Raw genomic sequence first — 13,230 nt, 5'->3', positions numbered from 1 at the left:
AATCCTTTTCTACACACATAATAGTTTTCGACTGTGGAAGATTACATATCTGTAACTTGCTCAGTCATAAGTGTTGTAGAAAACTAACAATGCATAACCTATTTTGTTTTAAAACTTCTGTGTACCTATTGAAACCTCATCTGGGAACTCTTCAGATTCTTTCAGAAATCGCTTCTTTAAACAAGAATTGTTAGAGTCAAGAATACTTGTAATTCTGGTTGAAATAAAAATTATAGTGGGTGGCTTTTCTCCAGTAACTTGTACAACTATAATTCTACCCCAAGGAGGGAAAATCAAGAGGCAGTAATAAAGTTTGACGGGTTTGAATTAAGATTAGAGATTCCAAAAATCGAGGACTGGCTGCCTTTCTGAAGGAAATAATAGAATTCAAAGGAGACTCTTAGGTTTGACATCCTGGACAGGATTGAGATGTTATTGGTAAAACTCCAATTCAACTGACTCGCAAGAAGGAACTGGGCCTTTTAGTGGCCCAGCCAGGAAATTTGGATGGAGATGGTTGAAACTGATTCTTGCTTCTTACCCTGACTTAGAGTAAAAGGCTAGGAGGGCAGAAAGGATGGATTAAAAATTGAAAACTAGCAATGGGAAGATAGTGATTCTGGGGCCTAGCACTGCCATACTTTGTCTTGGGAGAGAGGAGTTCAAGAAATGGAACCACTGGAGGGGCAAAGTGCCTGCCCCTCTATCTCACCTAAAGTGGAGCTAAGTATATCCACCCTACCGAACAGTTTGGGGCTGCTCTTATGGTTAGACTGTGTAAGAGTGATACATGAATATCAGCACAATTGGATGGTGCATAAAAATAATTTTTATTTCAATCAATGCATCAGTAGTATTTACTGAGAGCTTACCCTGTGGAGCACAAAAGGGTGACTACAGTACAGTAGAGTTGGCAGACATGATCCCTGCTCTCCACGGCCTTACAATCTAGTGAGAGAAACAGACTCTAAAATATATTTTAAGGAGGGGAAGTGACCGCGTAAGGAGATTTGCACATAAGGTCCATGCGGTTGGGGGATGAGCTGAAAACCTAAGTGCTTAGCGGTTAGTATGATGCAGCAGGGAAGAAAATGGGGGTGGGGAGATGGGAGATTAGTAAGAGAAGACTTCCTTATTTACATCTTCATTTAACCGATTTTCTTTCACATTGTTTTTCTCAATTCATCCTCCTAGACATCCACGTGTTGGTGAGAGATCACTAACCTTGAGAATGGAATCTAGAGAGGAGAAGGGTCACCTTGACAGTATATCCAGCAGATGGCACTACATTAGTTTCAGCCATCATAACTTTTGATGTTGGGTGACCTGCAAACTAATATTTCCTGACATAGTAGAGGATATTTATAATGTTCTGGTCGCCTGCAATTTGGAAATTTAGATTGTGCTACAGCATTTGTGTCATAACCACACCATGATTTAAGACTTCATTTTTATTTTTTAAACATTCTCCTGTATCTTGACTTTTATGTAATATATATACAGAAGCTGGGATTATAGAATAATCTGAATACATTAGTTTTCATTATAATTTTGCTCCTTGTTTTCACTGTTACTTTCACAATGTCTCTTATAACATTTCTTTTGATCCAGAAGCTTAGTTTTTGTAAAAACCAAAGTATTTTTATATAAAATACCAAAATTCATATTTATTTACTGTTCAGCTAAAGCATGTGAACATTTTTTATTAGATAGCTCCTGTATATATAAGAGCTAAAAAGTAAAGGGCCAGGGAATTGGAAAGTCCATTTGTGGACAATAATTTCTGATTCACCCGGAAAACACTTGGAAATTTCATAGTAGTCTTTCCAAGGAGAGGGATAATGTCTATAGAATGTATCCAGTCACCAAGACTGTAAGCCCATCAAACAGCAGGGACTGTCTATATCTGTTGCCGACTTGTTCATTCCAAGCGCTTAGTACAGTGCTCTGCACATAGTAAGCGCTCAATAAATACTATTGAATGAATGAATAATTTTTCTAGTTTAGGTTTGTTTCATCTGATATTTTCGATAAACAATTATATTAACCTAAAAATGTTTTCCCTCTCTAAAAATTTATTTTTAAAAGAATCATTGCAATCAATGTTCATTGAGTATTTTTCTGTGTGCTTAATAATAATAGTGGTATTTGTTAAGCACTTATTTTGTGCCAAGCACTGTTCTAAGTGCTGGGGTAGATACAAGATTATCAGATTTCCCACATGGGGCTCACAGTCTTAATCCCCATTTTACAGAGGAAATAACCAAGGCACAGATAATTTAACTGACTTGCCCAAAGTCAAACAGTTGACAAGTGGTAGAGCCGGAATTAGAACCTACAACCTTTGGCTCCCAAGCCCGTGCTCTTTCCACTAAGCCACACTGCTTCTAATTTTGCTCTAATAATAATAACAATAATAATAATAATAATGTTGGTATTTGTCAAGTGCTTATTATGTGCAGAGCACTGTTCTAAGTGCTGGGGAAGATACAGGGTGATCAGGTTGCCCCATGTGGGGCTCACAGTTTTAATCCCCATTTTGCAGATGAGGTAACTGAGGCACAGAGAAGTTAAGTAACTTACCCACAGTCACACAGCTGACAAGTGGCAGAGTCGGAATTTGAACCCATGACCTCTGACTCCCAAGCCCGTGCTCTTTCCACTGAGCCACGCTGCTTCTCTAAGTGCTCGGAAGAGCAAAACGGAAGTAGAATTCAATCCTCTCCCCAACAAGTTTACACTAAAACAGGGAAGCTGGGCAAGATGCTTGGCTTGTAGAGAAAAGTAATTCAGTGGTAGAGTTTGTTTAGTGTAATGAACAAAAGTTCTGTGGGTGGTTGTCAGTGCTTAAATTCTTGATTTTTCTTTGCAAGTGCAAATTCATTTTTAAAATGTTCCAAGATGGGATAGTATAGGACACAACATTTTGAATTTACAAGAATTCTAAATTTTGGAAAAACGTTTTCACAGAAGGTACATTGCTTCTTGGCTCACTCTCATCACTCTCCCAAGCTCAACTTTGAACTGTGCCATGCCCTTCACTCTACTGCCCACTATCCTCTGTTCTCATCGCTTTCCCAGGGACATATCCGCCACCTCTTTCAAGATCTTTTTAAAACCCCACCTCCTTCAGGAAGTCATCCCTTATTAATTGGCATTACACCAGCTGTTGGCCTAAATCCTACCCTTAGGCCTCGGGTTTATTTGTCCTGTCATCAGTGCTGTATGTTTATCTGTACCTTTAAGTATTATGCTATTTCTGAACAGTGAATCTAAATAATAGTAAAATACTGGGATACACGTTGGGTCTGCAGCTTTCCTGTGTCTGACCCCCAGACAAATTAAAGATTTCCAGCAAACCTTTACAGTGTAAATTCTTCCAATTAAAACATTCATTTGTGATCTGCCCCTTTGCCACCTCCACCGATCAATTGCCCTAGACGGAATTTGATTAGGGGATAAATCTGCCAATTGAGTCCTTCACACCAATGATGCAGTCCTGGGACTGAACCCGGGGAAATTTGTAGGGGATCACTGGAGTTTGGGGTAGGAGGGAGAAAGTTTTTTTCCCCCCTTACAAGCCTGGTGGCATTTCAGTGCTTTTTAAGAGTCTGATAATAAGCTGCAAACAAGTAGAAGGGAAAGCAAAATTAATTTTCCCTTGAATCTTTTCCCCTGTTTTCCCTCTGCTTTTTACTATCTAGGACAAGACCCTGGGTGAGGGGAGAAGATCAGATAATTACTTGGTTGGAGCAAAATCAGTTATCTTTGAATATGTTCAAAAAATCTGAGCAAGACCCTGATCCTCCTTGCCTCCTTAACACCATCCCCTACCCCACTTCCTCTATGATAGCAATACCCAAACTGAGCCTTTAGCACACTCAAAAAAGGAAATGTTTGTTTTTTTGTTTTTTATGGTATCTGTTAAATGCTTACTATGTCCCAGGCACCATACTAAGCACGAAGGTAGGTACAAGGGTACAAGCAAATCAGGCACAGACCTCTCCTACATGGGGCTGACAGCCTTAATCCTCATTTTACAGTGCTCTTCACATAGTAAGCGCTCAATAAATACTATTGAATGAATTTTACAGATGAGGGAACTGAAGCCCAGAAAAGTGAAGTGATTTGCCCAAGGTCTCACAGCAGACAAGTGGCAGAGCCAGGATTAGAACCTAGATCCTTCTGACTCCCAGGTCTGATCTCTATCCACTAGATCACATTGCTATGTGGCTAGTAGTAATCTGATCAAGGACGGCCGCTTCTGACCCTAGTGGCTTCTCTGTGCCACTGAGCTGACAGAGAATATAATTAGTAACATTACTAGTCTGGAAATAGCTGATGGGGCTGTGAAATGCCTCCCAGAATCTGGCGGTCAGAACCATCATAGGAGCCAGTCCAACCCACCCATGGCTTGAATTAAATCAGTTGGTGGTACTGTCGGCCTGCACTTGGTCTTTATAGACCCAAGAGAGATACCTGATCCGACAGTGTTCCCTGGCTTACTACATTGGATATGAGCCTAACCGTAGAAGAGTTTTGTATCAGGGATGGAGGGTTTGGGAAGGGAGGAGGAAGGGAGTGAGGGGAGAGTAAAACTAGCAAGCTAATTGCTGGTGACATAAAGGACTGAAAGGGGAGAAGCTAATCTAATTATGTAAGGAAATTCAAAGCATACTGCTTGATGGAGAATGGCTAATGTAATTATTCATTGTATCATACACAAACTTTGCGGCATAATCTCAGACAATCTCGTCGGAAGTTGTAAATGAGGGCCCTCTGAATGTTATGCATTTTGTATGCTTCAGAGACAGAAATGTGTGCAGTCTAAAAGTTGTCCTTATCACTGCCTAATGAAATGTACTCCAAAATTATAATCTGTGGAACCAAATTGAAATTTTAAAGAATATAATCTTCACCCACAAGATACATTTTTCTGGGTATGACTAGTCCTTGAATAATTATTAACAGTCGAATGTTTCTTGGCTTCCCAAAAAAAAAAAAAAAAAGGAAAACAAGACCATAGCACTTCATTTGTTCTCATTTTGTTCCAGATCAGGGCACTGTACAGAAAGTTGTTGTTCTGCCGACAAACAACTCTGCCAATGGAGAGATCATCCTGGAAGAACTGAAAGTTTTTAAGGTTTGGCTCTCATCCGCCTAGACCTTTTGGCCTTGCCTTGAAATAAACACTTTGATCCTACAGATTTGGAGAGGATGCGAAACACTTGATAAGACATCAAATAAGGAGAGGTTATAAAACTGTGAGAGAAGGATGGCTTTAGAGAACAGGAACTACTTGATGTAATTAAGATAAAACATGACTATGACTCCAGAACAACTTTTTGTTGTTCTCAGATTTTAAATCACCTGAATATCAATGAATGTTTTCTTTCACTGTCCCTGTGACACAGATAATTGCAAAGACAACTTTTTTAAAGGTTATGAAAGAACATTTTTCACTGGCAGTGAAACAAGACTACAGGTATCTGGCAGATAAACTTGAATTCTGTTCCACCTCCAATTGTCCGATAAACATCCAGATGTGTAGCCAGAGATTTGAAGGAAAGTAGTTGGTTTTTTCCTTTGATTTGTCTCCATTCACTTATCATAGAAGGTAATACAAGCACCATCTCTGTGTGGAGGAGTAGGCTCTGCATATGGTGAGGGTTCTATTGGTAGTTGTATTTCTTTCCTTGGGGAGATGATGAGTATCTACAGGCAGATTCATGCAGGGATTTTTGGGCTAAGCCATGGCTTCAGCCTAAGAAGGGGCGAACCATAGAAGTAAATCCACAAGGATATGCATGAAAAAATGTACATATAAAAAAGTATAATCTATTGTTTGGGAACAAAGCAGCTGTTCTAAGTCAGAAGTATGCTATTTGAAATTAAAAGTATATTCATCATGTTTTAAGACTGGAATGTAGCTATGGAATGTCTTTAAGTAGAACATTAATAGCACAACAAAATCAGATTAGGAATTAGAAAATAGAGAACTTGTATGCAGGAGCCCCATAAAATCCAATAACTTTATAACATGCAAAAGTCCACCCAGCCCTGGCTATGTGGAGACAGTGTGGTAATAATAATTGTGATATTTGGTAAGCACTTACTATGCGCCAAACTCTGTACAAAATTCTGTTATAAATTCAGTATTATCAGACACAGTCCCTGTCCCACACAAGACTCACAATTTAAGCAGGGACAAGGATGTAGAGAGACAATATGGGACAGAATGGATTATGAGCAAGCACCATCCTCTACCTTAATGTGTAGTATAATTCTCTACCAACAAAAAGTTTTTAAAAAATACTATTGTTGGATTGCTGTGTTTTTTCCCCTCTAACATCATAAACAGACAGAACATTTTGATCCAGGTCATTTTATCAATAATCTGGGGCCTCCCAAATTCTTCAGTGACTTTTGACAGTGTGTAGACTCTTTATATCCCCAAGCCTTATAATATATAGATGTTTTAAAAATACAAATTCTGCAGAGAGATATAAAACTATTCAGTAATTGCACTGCCATTTGCCCAATATAAACCTGAGAGATGTTACACAAGAAGATACAGAAGACACCTCTGTATTCTTGACATGTTCCTACTTGCTGAGAAGCAGTGAGGCCTAATGGAAGGTGCATGGGCCTGGAGGTCAGAGGATCTGGGTTCTAATTCTATGTCTGCCACTTGCCTGCAGTGTGACCTTGCAGTGTGAAAGGTTACTCACCTTTCCTGGGCCTCAGTCTCCTTCTCTGAAAAATGGGGATTCAATACCTACTTTTCCACCTACTATTTATTCATTCAATCTAATTTATTGAGCACTTACTGTGTGCAGAGCACTGTACTAAGCACTTGGGAGAGTACAATACAACAATAAACTGATATATTCCCTGCCCACAAGAACTTACAGTCTAGAGGGGGCTCATAATGAGAGCTCTCTGTGGAATAGTGTGCCTGACCTGATTATCTTCTATCTACCCTAGCACAGAATACAGTTCTTGACCTAAAGTAACTTACCATATACCACAATTATTATTAGTAGTAGTAGCAGTAGTAGTGGTATTCCATCCTAATGGACCAGAAGTTTTCTAATCAATGATATTTATTGAGCAGTTACTATATGCAAAGCACTGTACTAAGTGCTTGGAAGAGTACCACAGAATTAGCAAACTGGTCCCCTGCCCATAATGAGCTCAAAGTCTAGAAGGGGAGACAGACATTAAAATGAATAGTTTCCATGCTCACCCAACCGCTAAGTACTATTTTAGGTCTCCAGCCTGGAACTGTCAAATGTAACTCACTCCCCCTGTACTTCCTTTTAGCTAAGCCTGCCCCAACATCAGAATACTCTGCTAAGGAGCACTAGAAAGAATCATTATGTAGAGCATAGACACTCCCTCCCAGGCCCCAGAGATTCACAGGATCTTCTGACATGAGCTCAAGATATAATCAGCTGCTCTTTCACTGCTGTGGTTCCAACTCTGACTGGTTCTCATTCTATAATGATCCCCTGATTTCTAGTAAGGAATTTATAGAGTTTTTTTTTAATGGTATTTGTTAAAAGCTTACAATGTAACAGGTACTGTACTAAGCACTGGAGTAGATACAACTTAGGTTGGGCACAGTTCACATCCTACATGGGGCTCACAGTTTTCATCCCCATCTTACAGATGAGGTAACTGAGGCACAGAGAAGCTAAAGGCTTGCCCAAGGTAACAGACCAGGTTAGTGACGGAGCCAGGTTTGGAACCCAGGTCCCTGTGACTCCCAGGCCCATGCTCTATCTACTTGGCCACATTGGTTTTTTTAACCTGACTCTTTGTAGTCTGACTCTCTCTATGCCAACATGATAGCACAATCCACCAGTCACTAGCCCTAAAATAAGTTCTATATTCAGAAATTCCCCTTTGCTCCAAAATTTTGCTCAAGAAAAATTTGTGTGTGTCCCAATTAGTAACATTGTATTTTCAGGGGAAGAGAGAGGACATGGGTAAACAACTGGGAAGTAATAGGTAAATACAAAATAAATGTCACATTAAATTTCTTAAGATCAAAGTATCAAATGCAGTTAATATTATTTTGGAGTTGTTCATACTCTATGTTGACCCAATAATTTGCAACCTTATTATCTTTTTCCCCCCACAAGCCTAATGGGGGAAAATACATTAGTCCCATTATAGCAGTGGCAGAAAAGATACAGATCACAGACCTGTCTGAAGTCAGAGAGCCAGAGGGAAACTGGGCACAAATAAATTCATAGCTTACTGCCTTAGGTTAGAACCACCAGGCTATTTGCTGAGGGAAGTAGCAATTTTAACAGTTGAGGGATTTCACCCATGCTAAGCTTAACAGTGAAAGAGTGACTTCATAAGTGATATTAAGTGTCGTGTTCCTATCCTTTTAAGGAAAGCAAAGCTTTAAAATATAGCACTTCATTTTTTAATGTCAGTGCTTTCTTGATAATAGGGAGAACATTGTTAATTAACTGGGTTTGACACAAATCCAAATGTATATATTGTGGCTAGGCTTTCAAAGAAATATTATATTCTCTAATTCTGATGAACTGCTAACTACTGATGAGCTGTTATATGAGTTCCAATGTGATTGCCATGAAAGAATAAACTCCTCCCTATTTGTGGAATGGAGAACTGGGTGATCAAATTGCCCGTGTTGGACATGAAGATAAGTAATCCAAAGTGTCTCAGCCAGAGCCCTGCAGTTGTGATTTACAAGGATGGAATGACAGATTTAAGTAAAGCAAAATCCCTACTTCAGTAAGACACTTAGTGACTTCAGGGTTGTCTTAATGCCACATTGTCTGTGGTAGATTGAGATGAATAGGTGGGTGACATCATGTCATCGGCTTTTAAATATGTGGAAGAAATTAGAGCCCAGCACATTTTCTTAGCTCAGTGTCATCCCTACATGCTGTTAATTAAATTCAATTTCAAAGATGTGACAGTGTCACAATTAAGAGTCTGAATCAACTCTAGATAGGAATAGGGATGTGGAGAAGCTCATTTGGATACTGATTTGTATTTCCAGACCTGATCTACATAGGGTAAAACAAGCAAAAAGCCTCATAGTTCTAGGGGTTAATCACTGGTATTTATTAACTACTTACTTTAAAAAAAATTTTTCTAGGTATTTGTTAATCACTACGTGCCAAGCACTGTACTAAGCCGTGGGGTAGATACAAGTTAATCAGGTTGGACACTTTTTGTCCTAAATAGGGTTCACAGTCTTAACTTCCATTTAACTGATGAGGTAACTGAGACCCAGAGAAGTAAAATGACTTGCCCAAGGTCACACAGAAGACAAGTGGAGGAGCTGGTATTAGAATCCAGGTCCTTCTGTGTGCAGAGCACTGTTTTAAGCACTTAGAAGCATACAACAGAATTAGCAGACATGTTGTTCCTTGCCCATAAGAAGTTTAATGTCATCAAGCAGAGGCTTGCAAAAGCAGGTATTAAATTCCCTGAAGAAATGCAAGACTATAAACAGATGCTGGCAAGAAAACTGAAAGGGTGAAAGAGGAAGGAAGCCAAAAAAAAAAGTTCCAACAAAATCCACCAGGTTGAGCACAAATTTGCTGTGGAAGAGCAGGACAAAGAAGGAGGATTTGCCTATAAATACAGAAAAACAGTAATAGTAGACCATATATTGCTGTGCATTAATTCTTCACCAAACCCATATTAGCCTAGATTAGAATAAAAGCATACGAGTCTTTTGTTCAGTTTTCCAAATCCTATCTCAAAGATCTCTTGAAGAGTAAGTGCATTGACCCATATGTTCATTCTCCCAACAGATCGTTGGCACATTCTTTGCCTATTCAATCCTATATCAGTGAATGATAGCCACAGTATTCTTGAGGAAAAGTGTAGTAAGTTGTAGTGGTGTGATGTTGTAACACTGTAGTCCTATCACAATTATATATTGTGTTGTGGATTCCATATTACTCCCACAGACATGCACTAATCACACTCAAAGTTCCACCATTCTTTTCAGAAAACATAAAGTGATGTTAACTTTAACAAGAGAACAAGAGCCATGGCTTCATGGTTAGGTTTTGGATATAAAAATAACAGTCATGGTCTTTAGATGGTGAATGGCAATTCAAGGGCAAGGGTAAACAGAGCCAAGAGGAAATGGAGATTTCAGAAATTCAAAGGACACTTAGGGAGGGATTGAGCTTGAGGTCTTATTGTTAATTTGATTTGCATTTTCTTTTTCCCTTTAGAATAATGCTCCCATAACAACCATGAAAATTTCTTCCAAAAAGGTAAAAACAAGTTCTTTCTTACCTTCTGCTTTACAATAAAACTGTTTGCTCTTGGGATGGAATTTTTAAAAATAATTAATAAATGTATGAAAGAATACCGTTCATTTTCAATAGAACAAAACAGTTCATGGTATATTTGTACACACACTCATACACAGATTCTATATGCATGTGTATTTGTGTGTGTGTGTGTGTGTGTGTGTGTGACTGTGCGCGTGTGCAGAAACAAACCTTTGCTATTCAGTATGCCAACCTGCCAGGAGAATGGGAGATGCCAAATCATGAAAAACTCCCGTTGTGGAAAAGCACAAGCTGGAAAATCAGAGCTGTTTGAGGGAAGTCCTCCTAGGAGGGAGATTAACATAATCACAGACAAGTCTAATGTCAGATGCAGAATTAATGAGGGAAGGGGCAGCAGAATCTCACAGTAAATGTCTACACTATTGCCCCCCTCCATATTCTATTTTGATGCCTGTCTTCCCCTGTAGACTCAAAGCTCCTTGCAGGCAGGGATAATGTCTATTCACCTGTGTTGCACTGTACTTTCCCAAATGCTTAGTACAGTAGCATCCCATAGTAAGCACTCAAAAACATCGTTTGACTGCTTTTTGTTTTTTGTGGGCTTTTGGGGGGGGGCGGGGGGGTGGTTATGGTATTTGTTAAGCACTTACTATGTGCCTGGCACAGTATTACATGCTGGGGTAGATACAAACTACTCAGGTTGGATACATTCCCTGTTCCACGTGGGGCTCAGAGTCTTAATCACCATTTTACAAATGAGGAAATTGAGGAACAGAGAAGTGAAGTGACTTACCCATAGTCACACAGCAGGCAAGTGGTGGAGGCAGACTTAGAACCCAGGTCCTTCTGATTCTCAGGTTCATGCCCTATCTGTTAGGCCACACCACTTCTCAGCAGCTTGATAGATTGATTGATCTCAGTTCAACCTGGCTCAGGCTCACATGCAGGTATTAGGTAGGTTTCCAACTGCTTGAAAGCTCCTTCTACCACGAAGGAGAGGATAGTTGGCTATTTAGAATAACAGGTCACTGCCTGCTCATCTATCCTGTCCTGCAAGCCACTCATTTTAGGACCCTACCGAGAGGAAAGAGAAGCTGCAAGGGAGCTGTATCCTCTAGTTAGACCATGCCAGCCCTCTCTGACATGGCGGGGAGACGGGAGGGGCAAATCTAATCTGATCCTCACAAACTCTCTCCACTGAATGGAGGCTTTCCCACCAAAGATCACTCCTCTGATATCGGAAATGCCATCATCACTATTAATATTTCCACACCCCCCAACATCAATACATCAGTCAATGGTATTTATTGAGCGTTTACTATGTGCAGAGCACTGTACTAAGTGCTTGGAGAAATACAATAGCATCAGCTTCAACATTCATTGGATGCTTGCTGTGTTGCAGCGCATGAAACTAGGTCCTTGGGAATGTACAAAGGTAAAACCCAGGCCTGCCCTTAAGGAACTTACAACCTAATGTGGGAGTCAAAAAGATAAAACTGCCAAACACACAATAGGCAGTAGAGTGAAGCTCACTTAGGAAAGTCAATAGATAACAAAGGAAGGCATATTCACATGTGAACTGAAATGGATAATGGCTCATGGACTGAACTGACCAAGAAAGTGTGTGGACTGGGGAGAGAGGGGTTGGCAATTTGCCCAATTACTGGAGTTTTCCAATTGGCAAGGCACCAGATGCCCAGGTTTTCTTGTTTATGCCCATGTGCCACTTCCCCACAAAGCAAATGGAAAATGTACTTTCCATTTATTAGCGGGAGAGCATGAAGACTAACTCCATTCAACCCACCAAGATTATAAACAGGATATTCAAATGCATTGTACAGTACTCTTATGTATTATAATCAGCAGTGACAACTAAGATAACAGACGGCCTTTCTAAAATAATTCTATTTTTTGGCATGACATTATCGGCATTCTTCAGGTCTAAGAAGCACTAAGCCATCCAGCTCCTAAAGTTTTAGTTATTGTCACATTCTTGGTATGCAAGAAGCATTTTTGTATGCTCATGGGTATTATTTTTTAAAGTGTTTAAACTTGGATGACTGTAACTCAGGTAATCCATTTTGCTTTCTATCATCCTCCTTATGATCAGAAGAACCCAAAAGGTTAAACAGAAACAGAACATTTTTAGATGCACTTTAAATGTGTTCTGTCTTTACTTTTTTTTTCCTCCATGGTTGATGTAAACTAGCTGTATTTTTCTTGGAATATAGGATTAAAGTTTCATGTGTTTAACTGAACTGATCACACAATTCCAGTGGTCTTCTTTGAGCATTTAGTCTATAAGAGATAAAGAAAAATTCCATATTGTGTCCTGAGCTTTTTACACTTGACTAACTTTGAGAAAGAAAAATAAACAGGGGATAATGGAAGTAAAGGTTTCATCTGTAAAAATGTTTGCAGGGAGGTTAGCAAATATTTCCCCGAATAGAGACCATTAGTCATTTTACTTGGTGCCCCATGGAGCTTCTCCAAACTCAGCACTGCCTTTGAAGTCAAATGGAAACTTGCAGTTCATCCAGCTTGATGAAGGGAAAGGTCCTGAGGAAAATGAGAATTGGATCTCATGATTGGGTACTGTTACGTCTGATTGTAGACCCATTCTAGCACTGCTACAATGCTACAAGAATTGGCCTAGTCTGGGCTGCTGAGGGGGAGAGTCATGCCTGGACTTAGAAGAGTGTTCTGCACACAGTAAGTGCTCAATAAATACACCCGATCTATCCAACCTAAGCAAAGATGTTGGGTCCCAGGACACAAACACCACTCCTTCAAACATGCTGAAAGAGAGGGCTCAGAGCTGCACAAGAAGTGACTAAAATTCACTTCCTGGGACTTGAAGTTAGCCAAGAACTGGGGAAAACTCAATCCATCAATCAGTGGTATTTACTGAGCACTTACTGTG

At 39.7% G+C, this 13,230-nt stretch overlaps 1 protein-coding gene across 1 annotated transcript in view; it reads left to right on the top strand.

Annotated features, from left to right (window-relative positions):
* SEMA3C (semaphorin 3C) overlaps positions 1 to 13,230 on the top strand; it is a 139,551-nt gene that overhangs the window by 112,525 nt on the left and 13,796 nt on the right. Inside the window, exons 13-14 of the mRNA XM_007670955.4 lie at positions 5,055 to 5,143; positions 10,245 to 10,286. Coding sequence (XP_007669145.1) covers positions 5,055 to 5,143; positions 10,245 to 10,286 — 131 coding nt within the window. The remainder of the gene's footprint in view (positions 1 to 5,054; positions 5,144 to 10,244; positions 10,287 to 13,230) is intronic.

Source organism: Ornithorhynchus anatinus, chromosome 13, assembly GCF_004115215.2.
Source record: "Ornithorhynchus anatinus isolate Pmale09 chromosome 13, mOrnAna1.pri.v4, whole genome shotgun sequence".
Classification (NCBI taxonomy): domain Eukaryota; kingdom Metazoa; phylum Chordata; class Mammalia; order Monotremata; family Ornithorhynchidae; genus Ornithorhynchus; species Ornithorhynchus anatinus.
The sequence above is the reverse complement of the archived record's forward strand: the minus strand, read 5'-3'. Positions and strand labels throughout refer to the sequence as shown.